Source organism: Labeo rohita, chromosome 8, assembly GCF_022985175.1.
Source record: "Labeo rohita strain BAU-BD-2019 chromosome 8, IGBB_LRoh.1.0, whole genome shotgun sequence".
Classification (NCBI taxonomy): domain Eukaryota; kingdom Metazoa; phylum Chordata; class Actinopteri; order Cypriniformes; family Cyprinidae; genus Labeo; species Labeo rohita.
The window spans coordinates 1,806,971-1,825,192 of NC_066876.1; the positions used below are offsets into that span (position 1 = coordinate 1,806,971).

Consider the following 18,222-nt stretch of genomic DNA (forward strand, 5'->3'; position numbering starts at 1 on the left):
GATTGTTCAGTGTTTTTTGTTTACTGATCATAAGCAAGCAGATTAATACAGTCAAGTCAATGCTGATGTGTCAGTACTAATGGCATATTGGTTCAACATCACTTCTGTATCCATATGTTGAAACTATGTTAAATCGGTGTGGATCTCATTGAATCAGAGTTACACTGAGATGTTGATTCTGTAGTTGAATCAGCATTGAAATTACTGGTAGTGCTGTTGATTCAACAGGACATGCTGTGCATTACACTAATGTTATTTTAATATGATGTTAATGCTGGAATGACATTACTTTGTAACATTCATTAAGTGACATTACTATTGATTTATTGATTTCTATTATGCTCTATTGATCACTGTTCAGTTTTCATGTGGTGTTTGGAGAACCATTTAGGTAACTAGACCAAACTGAAAACATACACCACCAGAAAGTAATGTGCCACACTTTTTGAAAACGGAAATAACGTCAAAAAAAATCTCTAAAAAAAAAACACCTTTGTGTAACATATTGCCATGACCAGTTCTCTTTTACTTGTCCACACTAATTTCCAACTTCAGAGACTTTATTTGACCCACTCAGACAGACAAACTGAATGCCAGATATCTAGTAATGTATGTGGTTTAGTCTTAGTGCTTTAAACTCTTCTGTAACTCCTAACAAGAGCAGTGCATCACAGCGGTTACACTGCATTAAGAAATGACCCAGCATGCAGTAGCAGGCATGAATGTGTGGGTGAACTCTACAGCTATAGGCGCTGACCACTATCATGAGGAGAGGAGGAGGCCTGCAGGATCGCCAGCTGAAAGCAGAAGAGCCAGAAGCGCTTCCTAAAGGAAAGACACACAGCATCTACACTGACACGCCTGTGGCGGCTGAGACGCTTCTCATCATCTCATCATTCCTGCAGTCCACCGACCACACACAACCCGTGAGTAACCTACCCCTCTCTCTCTCCGTGTGTGTGTGTGAGTGTGTGTGTGCTGTTAGAAATTTAACCAAAATGTAATCCATATAGTTTTAAAAAAGGTAACATTACTAACTACTTTCCACTAAAAAAGCTCTCATTTAGTGTTTCAAGACTATTTCCCATCCTCTGTCTGACCCTATGAATAAACCGGACGCTTGAACTATACCTAAAGGACCTCTGTTCTGATGTGGCATTTTCTATGGTTTGCGTTGACATATCTGCATATTCGTATAGTTCATGTTGTCATCAGAAAAGGCCACGCTGAATATTGATTAGGCGTTTATCAAAGTCCTTTAAGTCAGGTCAGCTCACCTGACAGCCATCTTGGCAACACATTTATTTATTTAAACATGTTAAATCTTGGCAACACTCCAAGCAGCTATTTTCTTCTTGCACCATAGACAGCAACAGCAGGAATGTGGAAGATCCCTTTCATGTTCTCAAAAGAGATTTTTTAACAATAAATCGACCTGCAGTGTGCTTAAAATGATTAAGATACAATGATTTTGTTTTCTGTCTTATGAAACATCCTGTTACTATTTACTATTTATCTGGTGCATGAGTGAACTGTTTAAATGAATAATTTCAGAGCTTTTTCAAAACCCATTTTACCTGTTAGATCAAATCTGATGTTGCTAGCTCTGAAACAGCAAGAGAAAAAAAAAATCTTGAATTGATTGTGAAAATATTATCATAAAAATATTTGGTTGATATACAGTAATCTTAAATTACATATAAGAATTCATTAGTTTTATTTTTTCATTTTAGTTTTGGTTTTTACTGTCTGTTATTTCCAAATAAATGGTTAATGAGCCAGTCAAAACATTCATTGTCCTCTCCCAGCTATAGTTAGATGCCAAGAGCTGTATATTTTCACAAATTACAAAGATTGGTCTGCACAAAAAATAAAAAAATAAATAAAATAAAAATAAAAATTACATTAAAGCAGGAGAAAAAAAAATCAACAGACCATTTGGTTATCTGCCTTCGTCAGTGTAACAATTCTTCATTCTCAATGATTTTATAGAAAACAACAACAGATGATCATATTCAATCCAGAAAACTCAAGATCTTCACAATTTAACATTGCAAAGGCCTTTAGATTGGACTGACCAAATATAATGTTGATGTCATTAAATCTCTAGGAGTTTGTTAGAGCAGAAAACATGCCACTTTCTATTCTCAGCAGGTGGGGCTATGACTATAACTGAATATGGGCACGAGTATGTGTTCAGGACAGGACACTTATCAATTATGTGAATTTTTGTGCAGATCGGACATTGTATGCCTGAAATATAACAACTTTCACTTTTATGTTGAAACTTTGAAGTTTGTCAGGCTACCACGGACATGCCCTTCAACGAAAACTCAAGATCTTCACAATTTAACGTCACAAAGGGCTTTAGATTACACTGATCAAATTTAGTGTTAATCTCTTTTAATCTCTAGGATGAGTTCATATAAATACAATGCCTGAAAATGTAAAAAATGGCACAAAACTGTAAATTCAAAATAACAGACCTCCTGTTGGGTTTCGGATTTTGCTCAAAGAGACTTTTTCGTAGGTATTGGTGTGTTACATGTGTCTACTGAATTTCAAACATGCATGTTAAATGTAGCACTATCAAGCCATTTTGACACACCCACATCTGAAACCCATATCAGATGTAAATTTTCACTTTTCGCGCGTATTCAAAGTTTCATGACTTTTTGAGCATGTTTAGGCCCTCAAAAATCTGAGACTTTGAAGGAGAAGAAACTGAGCAATTTCAATAGGGTCCTCGCACCAACACAACATATTTATGGTGTCACAAAACAATTCATTTGTGATCCACTTGCTCATTTGTGGATTTCGAAACATTTCTTGTCTATGGTAAGACATGCACACAAAAAATAGGTCGACTCCACCTACTGTCTACACTGTCTACTTTGCCAATCAGACAGCAGCTATGATGAGCTGACCAATTGGAGCAGCTCCTGCTTAAACCAGTTAGGAGACTCAGGAGACTCATTTTGCACCCCTGGCCTTGAAAAGAGCTACTTTCTGTGAGCTCTTCATTCAACTTGATCTGAAGTGCTTTAAAGGGGTCATCGGATGCATCTACCCTATAATGATAAAAATCCATGCAGTGGTTTTAATTATTCTGTTTTAAATTGAGCCATTCTCACAATGACAGGCCGCTCCTACGATAGTTGATTGACATGAGCGTCTTACCTCAGACCCGTCTTACATCAGCTGTAACAGTCCGACCTCCATTGTTTCGATGCCGAGGCAGGAATGCAAGTTAGACAAGAATATCTCCGATTGAGGTGTTGTGTTGCTGGATGTAATAATGAACATAGTGGTCGTCACTTGCTCCCGACATCTGAGCCGCTGAAGATGCAGTAGATTACGTTTGTTTGTGAAGGGAATGCACCTCCCGATCTACATAAATGTGTCTATGTTCATGTAAATCATTTGTGATCCAGCTTCACTTATAGCAGAAGTGAGTATATGGGTTTTTTTAATGAATCTTTGCGATCGCCTTTCCTAATAACGTGCTAGTTACCAAGTTTAGCGGCTAAACGCGGCTAAAGTAAACAGGCTCGTCACTCCACAGAGAGAAGAGAGGGGCGTGGCGAGCAGAGCTCATTAACATTTAAAGCAACCTCGACCAGAACAGGATGATTTTTGCAGAGCTGATTTTGGCAAGGTAAAAAAGGTGTTATTTACACTACCATTGAGAAATTTTAACCAAAGTATGTTATAGACTTTTCAAGAATCATATCAACTTGTGGAAGATGGGCATTCGATGACCCCTTTAAGTCTTCTTTATATTTTCATACAGATTGGGGAATGATTTATTTCTGCATCACAGCCTATTGTTTTAAAAACAGGAGAAAAGTCCATATATCTGTTTCTGTGAAGCCCAAAAATCCTGTTTAATAACTGAATTCCCAGTGAAGAACTACACTGACCTTATAATCCTGAAGAAGTCAGGAACCCTGCTGTGGAGAAAAGGCGATGATAGTGCATGTCCACAAGAGGGCGCTGCAACACACATCCAAATCGAGTGCTAAAACGCCAATAACTTTGGGACATCAGTTATAATTAGGTATTTTCTTAGCAGTTTACTTATATTTAATTAATATGAGCTGCATCATTTTTTTTTTTTTTTTTTTTTTGATGATCAAACTCAATGGTTTTCTGTGAGCTCAGGTTTGATAACTGAAAGTGAGTGAATGTTCAAGAGATACTTTACTGATATGACAACAGTGTTTGTGTAATTTAGTGGTTGTGTGAGTCCTACACAGGTTTCTCATACGGAGCCCTTCAGTTTGTGCAGTGCAGTGGTTTGGTGTGTGGTGAAGTGCATGAGGCTGTACGATGTCCTGTTTTGTCATTTTCAGATGTGGACTTCACAACAGATCTCTAGTCGACAGTCAGTGTGGTGTTACGTACTGTAAATACATTGTGGATTCAGAGGAGCACTGCATGGGTTTATTTGGCCTTTTGTTTATGTTTGGATTGTATGTGGTTTTGATGACCTGTGTGGTGCTGTGAGCATATGCTATCATGTTTAGAGGAGCACCAGTCCATTACTGAGTTTGCACTGTCCCATACATGATGTTGAACTTGGAAACCTCGAGGCACAAATGTAGCATTGCACAGAGGTTGTCTATATGATTTGTCTACAGCAGGGGTGCTCAACCCTGGTCCTGGAGATCTACCTTCCTGCAGAGTTCAGCTCCAACGCTGATCAAACACACCTGAACCAGCTCATTAGGATCTGAAAGAGCACTTGATAATTACAGACAGGTATGTTTGATTAAGGTTGGAACTAAACTCTGCAGGAAGGCAGATCTCCAGGAACAGGGTTGGGCACCCCTGGTCTACAGACTGTATGTCTTCCTCCATGAGGTGACCCGCTCCGAGATAAATCAGCTTTTACTGGGCTAGTGATATATCTTTATCATGTTAGTGCATGTGATTTTAAACATATTTTACAAAAACAGTTTTTTTTTTTTGAAGCAGAATAGATTGCATTTGGAAGTGTGTACTTAGCTATACTTTGGCTTTGTTACACTGATTTTGCCCACGATGATTAGGTTCAGCCTGAGAAAATGACAAATGAAATCAAACTGCTACCAAGTAGAGTGGCGTAAAGAATGAGAAGAGTGAACTTATCTTTTAATGCAACTGAAGTGAATTTGAATCTGCCTTTTTCTATTCATATTTTCTCCCTGTTCTCATCTTATATCCGCTCAGACAGACATTTAGTTCAAATAAAAATAAAGAATTTTTAAAAAAGTGGGAATAAAGAGCTTAATGGTTATTTAATAGTACTATTAAAGTGTTTAAAATGTATTTAATAGGCCAGTAATGGAAACTGGACGTGTTGTCCTTGCGTTGATCAACCCGGCTGATGTATCGACAGTGACTGTTAGTACAGTCAAAACCGTGACTCCCTTCCTGTATCTCAAATGACTTATTTACAGATCAGCAGGTTCAGTATGGTCATGGTTAGGGTTAGGTGCATAGTGGGACTTTCAGAAATGGGAAAAGTAATCATTTTAATGACATACACTGAATATGCTTACTATTATTATTATTATTATTATTATTATTATTATTGCATACTGTTTTATAATATACTACAATACAAAAAGATGCATATGATATCTGCATCTAACCCTATTTACACCTACTGCAAAGAAAATACTAATTTAAAAAAACGGTTGACTGTAGTAGCTATAAAACAATAGAAGTTTGTGGTTAACAGTTGTGTGTGGAAGAGAGAGAGAGAGAGAGAGAGAGAGAGAGAGAGAGAGAGAGATGGGGCGGTGAGTGTGTTTTCTGCTGTTGGTTGTTCAGAGCGTGTCAGTCAGGATGGTCCAGCGATTCAGTCTCCGCAGACAGTACTCACAGGTAACACTTGCACTTTTCACCTGTGTGTGTGTGTTCATAAACAGCAGTAAACCTTTTAAAGTTTTCTTTGATTGAGGAGTGCAGTGATCTAGTCTGAGACAGAGAGAGGGCAGTATGTAGGTGTAGTGTTGTGTGTTTTCATATCACTTTGTATATTGTGTTATAAGTGTTACTATGTTTGAAACCTATTTTCTATGTAAATCTACTGGAGGAACATTATATTTCTCAAATGTTAATGCTAATGAGACTTGCAAGTCAATTACCACAGTTTTTTAAAGCAAAAAATAAATATGGTCAAATAGAAATGTACAGGACTGGGCAATAAACATACTGTTTCAAAAAAATAGCCACAAACCTTTACAGCATTAGACTATACTTGATACCATTTACAATACCATTTCTGCTTTTGATCATGATTTTTGATCATCAACTTCGGTATTATGGCACATCTGAGCACAATTTGAGATGTGTGTGAGATTACTGAGGCTTTTTTTTTCTCAGGAGGAGCATCAGAAAAGCAGCAGACGGAAGGTCTCCATTTGCACCTTATCTCATTACTAGAGAAACAATCGACACATTAAAGAGATTTTTCTTTTATGGGCTATGATGCTTTGAAATGTGGACATCTGTTTGAGATTTTTTTAGTACTTGATAAAGTGATAACTAAGTGTTAAGGCTGAGTTAAATATTTACTTGCTTTAACTCATTGACTATGTCAACACTCCCATGTTATTTGCCTTTACACCTACAGGCTCAGTTTCTGTGTTTCTCTTCTGTCATTCTTCAAACGTCAGATCTCTAAATTCTATTGCATATAAATTGCATATCATCACTTTGTTCATGCTCTCAATTTCTTGAGATTTCTCTGTTCTTGAAATACCAACTGGGGTGTTTCGGGTCGTGGATCATCAGACACTCGGGTGACCCACAGCTTGTATCTAAGTGGCACGCAACACCATTGCTCACCTTCTTAATCCACTGCCAGTCACGTGCTGAGTCAAGCAGGCCAGGTGAGGCTCTAATCTTCACCTGAGGTCTTTCTCCCTCCCAGACAAAGGCCATGTTGTGCCTTGTTGGAAGCTGATGTTTACTCTGCTGGATTCCAGTGCAGATGGTGTCAGCTACTGCCACCTGTACTTCTAGACTGACTGGATCAAGAACATCTAGTTGTTTGTAGCTTTCAGTGCTCTGCCCAAGTGATCTCACTGGCTACTATACTGTCCCAATCAAGCTCCCTGCTTACTACTCCAACGTTCCACTTCTACCTGTGCACTGATCACTCCCACAACCAGCTGAGGTTTCCATGATTCAACCTGGCTTCTGCCTGTTCGACTGCCTCATGTTCTCACAGTGATGCCTTCAAACGGCTCTGGTGTGAGTCGAGTCCCTAGCACAGGAGCTGCAGTTTGCAGTTCTAGCCCTCACTGCCCCATCTCTCCGTGCTGTTCACTGTTTCAAGTCATGTGTAAACACTACTAAAGAAAAAGGTGGCTTTATTTGAGCCATACAGTCAAGTTCAAGATATATACATTTGTATGTCTAATGGCTGGGGAGAGTGGGGTAAGCTGTGCCACTCTTTCACGAGTTCGTCTGCCCAGTCAGTATTGATGGCTAATGGTAAACAAACTTGGCATATGTACATATGCATATATATATATATATATATATATATATATATAATATTCAACTTTATTGGTATTTGAATGGTATAGTTATGTCAAACTTTATTCTTGTACAATTCTCATAAAGGAATTGCATTAAGAAGTACATACTGCACCCAATTAAAAATGAAAATGTCTGAGTATTTGAAAAAAAGAGTTTCAGACCTTCTCACCTATCAGTTAAATTAAACATACCTATTAAATAACTGCTGGGCAGATATGTGTTGATTTCCCCAGCTGGTAGGAAGAGCTATCTGGTTATTTTGAGCTCTGTAAAGGAAGGGCTTCATGACACAGCATGGCTCTTTCCTGTTTTGTTTTTCCTCTGTCATTCCTGTCATTTTTCAACTCATCTTCCTTTAGAGTCCCAGTACACACAAATCCAGATCTGTTTTATGCCCACACATGTACATTCACATACACCCATGACCAGAACTCCTAACCTGACCAGGTGTAGTGTTTCTGTACTTTATCTGCATGTGTATTGATTAGTGTGAGTCAAAATCGTTTTGTTTTATTACATCGCGACTAAACACAGCATAACACAGTCTTCAGCGCACATTTAAAGGAACACTCCACTTTTTTTGAAAATGGGCTCATTGTTAGGGATGGGCGAATGGATCCTGAAATATCGATACTTTCGATACTGACGTTGTATGGAAAGGATCGATCCTCACATAAAAATATCGATTCTAACGTGCATTTTAACCATTAATTTTATTTATTTTACAAGAAGTTTGGTGCATAAAATAAGCCTCTAAGATGAACAATAGACTATTTACGAAATATTGTGTAGGACAAAACTATTTCTCCTGCTCATCGGAACACACGCAAATGCTGTAAGACAGAACCAATCGATCACAGATAGTGTTCACTGCTGACACTTCATTTAACATTGATAATAATCAGAAATGATGTTTCTTCCTCTTCTTCTCATGGCATTGAAATAATAAAGCATTATTTTTAAAAATGTTTCTTGAGTAGCAAAATATATTAGAATGATTTCTGAAGGATCATGTGACACTCAAGACTGGAGTAATGATGTTAAAAAAATCAGCTTTGATCACAGATGCTTTTTCAAAATATATTACAATAGAAAGTAGTTAATTTAATTGTTCATTTTCCCAATCTTGCTATTTTTACTGTTTTTTTGTTCAAATAAGTGCAGCATTTGTTAGCATGGTTAAAGACACATTACAAAGTCGTACTGACCTCAAACTTTTGAACCGTATAGTGTACGTGAAATATTTATTTTAATTAGGCTAGTTTGTGTAAGTAAATTTATTTAAAATGGTGGTTAAAAGTTCAAATTGGTTGTTATATCCTGTAATTGCTGTCTGTAAGAAACAATTTGTGCTAAAGTTAGGCCTTTAGGGGTACAGCAGCCTGGCAGCTTTCTGCAAAAAAAAAAAAAAAAAAAAAAAAGAACACAGTTTGCAACAGTAACCACAGTATTTGCAGTAAAACTGCAGTAACAACAAATTTACCATGGTTAACACTCTCTTTTGACTTGCTTCCTTTTACCATAACACTACAGGAACATTATTTCAACCATAATATTTGTAGCAAATGGTTGTTTTTCATCAGATACCCTCCAAGGTACACTTTTGTACCTTATCTACCCTTAATATGTGTACTGGACAATGTTATCAAAAAAAAAAAAAAAAACGCTTATGAAATGTTTAAAACATGACTTTCAAACATAATGTTAAGTAAGTATAATTGATTTTATTCTTTTAATAAATTAAAAGATCAGTTTAGTTTAGAGGTATCGGTATTGATATCTACGATACTTGGCCTGAAAATATTGGTATTGGATCGAAAATAAAATACGAGGTATCGCCCATCCCTACTCATTTTCCAACTTCCCTAGAGTTAACAGTTGAGTTTTACCGTTTTCGCATCCATTCAGCCGATGTCCGGGTCTGGTGGTAGCACTTTTAGCATAGCTTAGCATAGATCATTGAATCTGATTAGACCGTTAGCATCTCGCTGACCAAATGGGTGCAGCAGGCGCAATGATTTTACGCAGCGCCTGAAAGTGACCCGCACTAAGTTTGTGTAGATGCAGAGTTGACGGTTGCGAAATATCATTGCGCCTGCTGCATCAATGGTACGGCAGCAAAGTTCCTTGATTATTACGCCGAAATGAGAGTATAGTTCCTAGCCATATCGACCTAGAAAATCGCAACTTTTCATTTTTCGTCCGTCTTTGTACACGATGAGTCAAGTTTTAAATAGGAAAAATATCGAAACTCTTTGGTCATTTTTGAGTGAGATGCTAACGGTCTAATCAGATTCAATGATCTGTGCTAAGCTATGCTAAAAGTGCTACCGCCAGACCCGGAGATCGGCTGAATGGATTCGAAAACGATAAAACTAAACTGTTTGTTGTAAAATGAGCCTATTAAAAAAAGTGGAGTGTTCCTTTAACTCTTTCTTTCTTCTGTGTGTTCTCTTTTTTATTTTCATTTTTATTTGTTCTGTTCTCTGTCTGATGCTGGTCTCTGTGGAAACTGAGTGCTGTGTAATCAGAGGACAGTGTAAATGGACACAGGTGTCCGAGTGTGAACGAGTCAACAACGTGCACAGTGTTTGTCGTCTTCAGAGGCTGCACCGCGGTACTGCTCGTATCGACTTTACTTTGCAAAAGAAAGGTCCTAAAGGTGGAGCCGAATGTGCCCTGCATGTTGTTTTCACAGTTTCACAAAATGAAACATCGTTCACTGAAGGCGTGAGAAAAAGTCAGTTACAAAACCACCGTTTCCTGTTTCCTGTTTGAGATGCCACGAACAGCTGCTCTCATCTGTGATTTTAGATTCTCATGATGAGCCAGTAACATCATCAGTTTTGCTGTATGCATGAGCTGGTGCACATGTGTGTTCTTTGATGTCATCACTCTGTTTCATCTGCACTTTTTAATGAATATTCACAACTGATTATTTATGTGGGCCATCCCTCTTATCCAGGTCAGGCAGAGCTCAGATCATCTCTGTATATTTGACCCAAAATCACAGAGCGATTGTACTCTGCGTTCTTGCTTTGCTTTGAGGGCATCAAAAAAGGGTCGTTTTGTGGCACTTTCCACAACATAGAGCTCGAAACAAAAGAAAGAAGCCAAAAGTAGATGAAAGAAAGTTGTTCTTTTGGGTCAACATTTATTTTAGCAAACTGATAGGAGCTGTTTAACACCGAGGCAATATTGATCATCAGATTAAATACAGGTGCTGATTTCACTGACATGAGCATTGCAACTTTTGCAAGCGTGTTACCAAAATGTGGGACGGTAAACTTTAAATACACATGAAATATGGAAAGTGAAACACTTTCAGGAAAATACGGTATGATAAACATGTATAATACCAGTTTAAACTTTAGTTTAGCATCTCTTCATAAAACCACTGGATTTATGAGTATATAACAAAACCAAAATGTCTGTGTGTGTGTGTGTAAAAACATCCTCACATCCCAAAATAAGTAAATCCTGAGAGAATAAGAGGAGTGAAAACAGGAAACATAAGTTTGTCAGACTCATCTATGCACACTTGTCGCACACACACAGACATACATTATGTTTCCATGTTTTATGGGTTCATTTCATAGGCGTAATGGTTTTTCTACTGTACAAACTGTATTTTATATCATCTTACCCTAACCCTACACGTAAACCTACCCCTCACACAAAACTACAGGCATTTGTTAATTATTTTATGGTAGGTTTATGAGCCAATTGCTTTATGAGGACGCAGGAAGTGCAAACTCATAAACTGTGTATCAGCACATACATACATCATAAAATATACAGATTTTTATGAGCTGTTCAAATAGTGTGGACTACTTTGAGGAGAGACCATTTGAACAGTATTTGTAAGAAATGTGTTTCAAAACAAGAACATGTATAAATGTCCCCTCAGAGACTGATTTTGTCACATGTCAGCTATGGTCTGTAGTCAGGCCTGATTGTTGTTGTGAGGACTCTCATCTCCCTCCAGTGGCTGTTTCATGCCAGGTTGTTCATAGTTCAGATTGTGCGAGTGTCTGGCTAAAGATGTCCGTGAATGATAGAGTGTTATTTTTAATCTCTCCATGAGGATGTGAAAGCATGTTTCAGGATCCAGTGACAGTATTGAGTGCATTATATTCCTGCTGCGTCCATATGTCCAGCTTACTGGTCGTTCCATAGTATTGGTTTAGGTTTGTATCTTCATGTAATATCTGTGCCATTCACTCGAAAACAGGACGGGTTGACTGAAGTGTTTATGAATGGTAGCCTACCTGACGTTTGTATATATTCAGATATATTGTGTGCATTAATGGGTCAGAGAGGGATTTGTATGACTGATTTACTAGTTCATATATACACAGTGCACACCATAAATGCGTGCACCCCCTATAAAACTTCACAAATTCAGCAATTACTCTTTACTTAGAAGACAGGTTAGTGTTCTTTAATGTTCCAACAAGCCTGCTTGATCAATTACTGAAGAAGAATGTCAAAATTATTTAGGAAAATAAGATTTTCTTATCAAAGTGATCAAATGTTGTGTTGCAAAAATGAGTACAGCCCTTCTGAAAAAAAAGTGTAGGTTTAAGGATATTTTTGATCAACAGGTCAGTAAATTGAACCAAAACTTTTAAAGACAAGTAATTTCCTGACAGTTAAAGGCGTTTTATAGCCTACTGAATCATACACAGACTTAATGCTGGCAGCAAAAGAAACTACTTGGGAGAAAACTGCCAGGTGACTTATTTCCTAGCATAAAAGAGGACAGTGGTACAAGAGGAATACCAAATTATTGTTTTAGGTGTAAAAATAAAGTAGAAGTAGCACCAACATTCAAAAACAATGGACTTGTGGCAAGGCTCCTGAAATAATCAGGTCTTCACTTTAAGTTTTCATTTAGTGATTTTAGTGAATTTTGGCTAGAAAAAGTGCAGGAGAAATACCATGCAAGAGTCTCAAAGCCGGCAAAAGCTATGAAAAGGGTGACACTTTATCTCACAGAGTCCGACACAGCCTGCAGAAGTGACATGCATGCTTGTTGTCACCACTATAATTACCTACTGTAGCCAAAGCACAATAAACTCATTTAACCTCTTCCAAGGCCCATATTTACAAAACATAGACTTCTGGGAATCCATACTCTGATCTCAAGAGACCAAGTCAATCATTTCGGATCCAAAATGTTCTTGTGTTGCTGGAGGAGGAGTACAGTGAGAAGCGTCTGGTTCCCACAGTGACGTTCAGTGGTAGTAAAGCTCTTCTATAGGGATGTATGAGTGCTGAAGGTGTGAGGGAGTTGTGTTTTATTAATGCTGTCATCAATTCACACACCACTGTGTGGTGTAATACAAAAACCTGAAACAGAAGATGCTACCCTCCCCTCATTCCCTGCATTATTGGGCATTTTTCAGCATGACAATGAAGATATTCATTCTCCCAAAGTGAAAATCCTTCAGTGGACATGCATTTCACTCAGTCTTAACACTCTTGAGCAGCTGTGTAGGATTCTGTAGAGACGAGCTGAGCAAAACTCCCCATTAAAGACCAGGGCATTTAAGGAGGTCGTCCTCCAGGAGTTAAACAGGACAGATGTGAAAATTTGTCATGAACTTTTACACTAAGGGCCAAGAAGGGTCAGAGCAGTATATTTAAAGTTCTGAGGACATATTAAGTACTAGGATATTGTACATTTGCTGAATTAAAGGGTGTACTCATTTCTGCAATCCTTCATTTAAACAAAATTGGCTAATTTACTTATTTTACAGAAAATATTGGCATATATTTTGTTGTTTTTATTAAGTATATGTTTAATACATTTCAATTTTGCCAACTTTCCACAAATTGTATTAGTAATCATTAAGAAAATACATCTTTTATATTTATTCAGAGAGGGTGTACTCATTTATGCTGTGCATTGTATACAGTAGCCAACATTTGAAGTGGATCAAAAAAATTAATCAAAGTTGTCCTAAGACGAGAAGAGGTATTGTTTTGGTTTTAGGACAACTTTGATGAAAGGTTTTGATCCGCTTCAAATGTTGACTACTGTATATTTTAGATCAAATTGTGTCATTTTTTACTCTTCCACCCTTTGTCTTTTATCCATGTCAAACTAAAATAAGCTGCTTTAATGGCATTTTAACTTGTTTTAGAAACCTATGTGAACTCAAACATCTGAATGCATCAGAAAAGTGAAGTAAATTCTGAGAAAAGCTTGTGTTTGCATGACATTTTGATGTTTCTCTATGCAATGCAATGACATTCAGATGTTTTTGAGCATGACTTTTAAGTGTGTAAATCGTAGCAACCATCGCATTTCATTAAAGAAATTGTTTCATCAGAAGACGTGTTGAATAAATTTACTTGCAGTGCAGATGCAGTGCTGTTCCTATCAGTTATGCTTTTAACTACTCAAACCAGTTTGCCTGTTTTTACTGATCTTTGCATGACCGCAGGTTAATTTTAGTTCAGGATGTTCTGTGTTCTGCTGAGAACATTACGTGTTTATGCTTAAAATACTCAAATCTCTGAGATGAGAAAGCAGAACATTTCATAACAAACTCTGGATCCAGAAGCACATGAGACATTGTTTTGGTTTAATGATTAGGGAATGTGCTGTTTTGTGCTTTCTAGATTAAGATAACAGTAGGGCAGATCTCACTAGAGCATGTCCAAAAACAAAACAAAAAACTGAAATCATATGTTGCACTAAGGAAATGAAGTAGTACTGACTCTGTACCACATACGAGCTGGAGTTGTGGCAGTGAAATTGACTAAAGTTTAAATCTTGTTTGTTTGTGTTGTGCATATTTGAGTCGTTAATTGGTACAATTTAGGATGAAGACACTAACAAAGAGTGGTGTTATGTAAGAATGCACTCTGATAGCCTGCTGTACACAGACACACACCAGAGAGAACTGACACATTCTGGATCTTTCTGGCCTGTCTTCAGTCTGCCTGGCAGCTTGGGACAATCGTCCAGCTCCGCTCTGTGTGTGTGTCATTCAAAATAAACTGGCCCTGCAAGAAAAAAGGAACTCCAGGTAAATCCCAGCCGCTGGGTGACATCACCGCTTACCTGAATAATGCACGTCTTTGTTATGTGAGGAATGTGGTTTGTGTGCGTGCGCACGTGCATACTTGCTGTCAGTCAGCTGTAGCTGTGAATAAGCATTTTTATAGATGGTACTGCTCTTACTTAAGCTTAGCAATCAGGAACTAACCTTGAACTGTACATGTTAAAATGAATACATATTACAGAAATCAACAATCCATTAAATCATTCAACTTGACGAAAAGAGTTGTGCTTTCCTAAGGCGTCTGACTTATTGCTAAAAATCACAAAATAAGGAACCCAAACATGGAGGTTTAGAAAAATGTAAAAATCTAGTCTGAAGCATGTACTGTGCTTCATTCTTTGAAAACAGCCTCTTTCTGTCCCGTCCACACTGACTGAATGAGGCCTGCTGTTATATAAGCCAGCTCTCACCTAAAGCACAGCTTCATTACTCTCCCTCTTCTCTCTTTCATTGAGAAGAGTTTTGGCAGTTTCTCGTCTACCCCTTTTACGCACCCCATTTCACTCACACACACGCACTCAGTGGCAGTGCTATGGCTCAATGGCTCGGGGAGTCACGCAGTAGTTGTGTGGATGTGCTCATGTTCATGATGTCTGTATGTACTGCTTTTGCAACTGAAGGCAAAGCCAGTCATTAGTCTGGACTCAGTGGATGGTAATGATTGGTTTGAGGGTCTTTGTCTGTGATTGGCCGAGGTTGGTGGGTCACCATAACTCATTGGCTAAGCTCTTGAATCCCTTTAAACCCGTGAATGAATTTCCTCATTAGTTGTCCAACACTGTTTTGTTGGCCAAAAGAGTCCCGCCGACACAAAACCCTTCTCATGGGCTCTGGCTCTCTCTGCCTCTTTCTCACACACACTAAACGTTCACGCTGAGCTTTTGGGTCTTTCATTCCCTGCGTGAACTCTGAACACTTGCTTTCTCAAATCTGATGTTTCCACTGCAGCTTTTTTAGAGCGGCGTAAGAGCCCAGGCTCACGCGGGCCGAATTACTCCGTCGTTGTCTTCATTTTAAAAACATGGACACTTTATTTTCTCTGTTGTTCATCATGTTGTAATGGAAGAGCACGGACACTCTTGACGCTCGAATCAAAACTCAACACACCCGAGTGAATGAACGTCTGCTGGCTCAATGATTTCACCAATGGACATCATTCTCAACCTGATAACGCCAGACTCCTCGCCATCCACGTCCCCAACCAGCACCGTGAGTCCAGTGTGTGTGTCTGTGTGTGTGTTTTCAGAAAGCTCCGACATTTTGCAGAATTACAGTACTACACTTGAAATGTGCATCAGTACTCTTATGGACTTTTTGGTATGTACGTACTATAAGTAAACAGCAAATTTGCAATTTCATGTTTTTTCATGTTGCCTTGTTTTTACTCAAAAAGTCAGGATTTTGCAGTGCCGCCTTAAACCTGTATGACTGGCTTTCTTCTGTGGACTGAGGTTTATCGTGTTTAAGCTGCTCTTTTCTTGAAAGTGATGGGGACTGAGCGTGTCAAGATCCATAGATGATAAAAAAAGACATCTGTGTGACTGTCTTCTGATTTGATATCTCTGTTAAACAAAACAACAACAACAAAATAACAGACCAAGGTTTCATGTGTTACTCATAAATCGCATTCATGTTCTCAGATTTAAAAAAAGAAAATAATAATAAAAATATAGTAATGCAACTTACATTTCCCTAAAATGACATACCAGTGAGTAAATGATGACATTTCTTGTTGAGAAGAGTATCAGACGCATTGGTGTAAATCTGGGCAAGAGCTTATGAGAGACTTTCATAATTACTCATGAAAGACTCTCTTGTAGTTGTTGACCCAAAATAACCAGGGATTAGTTGAGTTTCACAACAGTAACATTAGTACTGGCAGTGGTAACACTTGTGCACATTACAGTAAGGGCATGAAGCACAATCAGATGTGTTTAGTCTTAAAAAAAAGTTAAGTTATACAGTTTTAGCATGTGTTGACCTTGTTTCTTGTGTGTGTCCATGTATTCTGTGTGTGTGTGTGTGTGTGTGTGAACTCAGGTTAGCATGTTCAGTTATGTAATTGTCCACTGCTGATGAATAAGGCATTGTTAGTGGCTCCAGTCTCCCTTAAAGCAACAGTAAAGAGGATTTCCACTTTTCTGAAACTGGCCTTTGTGTAAATATGAAGGACTTTTACTGACATAATCAACTAAGGAAACAGGACGAACAGAAAGAGAGAGAGAGAAAAAACTTCTGTAAAGATTAATTTCGACCCTTATTCAGTTTATAGGTATTGCATTTAAAAAGAGACATTTCTAGCCAAACAATGTACAGTAGATATTGAATTCATGTAGAAATTAATTTCCATGACTAACTTTTGTTAGATTTTTTTAGACTAGATCATAGTCACTTCCAGTCCTGGAAAATAAAGTTTTAAATCAAATATTCTGACAATAAGAACACCAGTATTCAGACTAAAAGACTTGATATATTTATTGGTCATAAGGCAAGTGTCATTGTCCTGATTGGCAGTGTAAACTGTACATATCTTACAGTACCTGAGTGAGAGCAGCTGATATGATTATGTCATTCTTGCTATATATGACTATTTGTTAATTTCCGAACATGTATGATGCCTTAAAATGCTGCCTCACTGTGTTTTGTGTTTAGAGAGATTTCTTCCTTCAGATTTCTTCCTTCAGAGCTATAAGAAGTAATTTAATGCAGTTCTCCATTGTCTTGTGTTTTTATGGTAGCTCAGACCTGTGGCTCTGTTTGATTTCCTTCAGATATTTGATAAGTGGCATGTAAATCTGTTGTATTGGCTACGTTTGTAAAGCAGCAAAAGAATTAGTAATCACTTGATCAGACATTTGAACGGGGAAGGCATATGATCTATTCTCTTGTCTTGGGTGATAGCAGCACATTTTTGATGAGAACCACCTACATAGACAGGAGGAGAGCATCTGATTGACATGTGAAGTGACCAACCAACCAACCAACCAACCAACCAACCAACCAACCACAATTGCCTAGTTCAGCGTGTAGTTTAAGGGCAGATTGTGTCAGACTGTGTGCCTGCTTCTGTCCAGAGCTTGAATTTCAAAACATTTTAAAGATTAGCTGCCATGAGCCTCACAAACTAATGTTCTTCATCTGAAGCACTCTATCAGTCTCTGAACCTGTAAACATGACTTTGACTGGTAGAAAACTGTGTGTCTCTCACTTCCAGAAATTGTGTTTATCTGGTTAGTTAACTTAGAACCGACCGCTGGTCTTTTGTGGGCATGAAACTAGCGTTCAGCATTTCTTTTACTATCTCCTTTCTTTAGATGTTAATTTTCAGTTCCTGAATCCACACCAGCAAGCCTTCAGGGCTGGATGCAGGACTCGTTTTTCAGGGACTTTTTCTGTGGTTTATTAGTGTGGAAAGTTTCAGAAAGCTGCACAGACCAACAGATTCTGTGGAAAGTGAAGAAGTGTGAATCAGCGGACTTAAAACGCTCATCACCGTTCACATAAGAGATGAAACGTTTGACTCCTGCTTTCAGCGACTAGTAGCAGAGTTTAATTCTGTTTAACACATTTCACTGTTTTTGAATTCACTGCTCAGAATTCTGCA

At 38.1% G+C, this 18,222-nt stretch overlaps 1 protein-coding gene across 1 annotated transcript in view; it reads left to right on the plus strand.

Moving 5' to 3' along the window:
• tmcc1a (transmembrane and coiled-coil domain family 1a) overlaps window positions 1–18,222 on the plus strand; it is a 32,151-nt gene that overhangs the window by 1,899 nt on the left and 12,030 nt on the right. Inside the window, 1 exon segment of the mRNA XM_051117775.1 lies at window positions 744–926. Within this exon segment, the coding sequence (XP_050973732.1) occupies window positions 765–926 (162 nt within the window). The 5' untranslated portion in view covers window positions 744–764.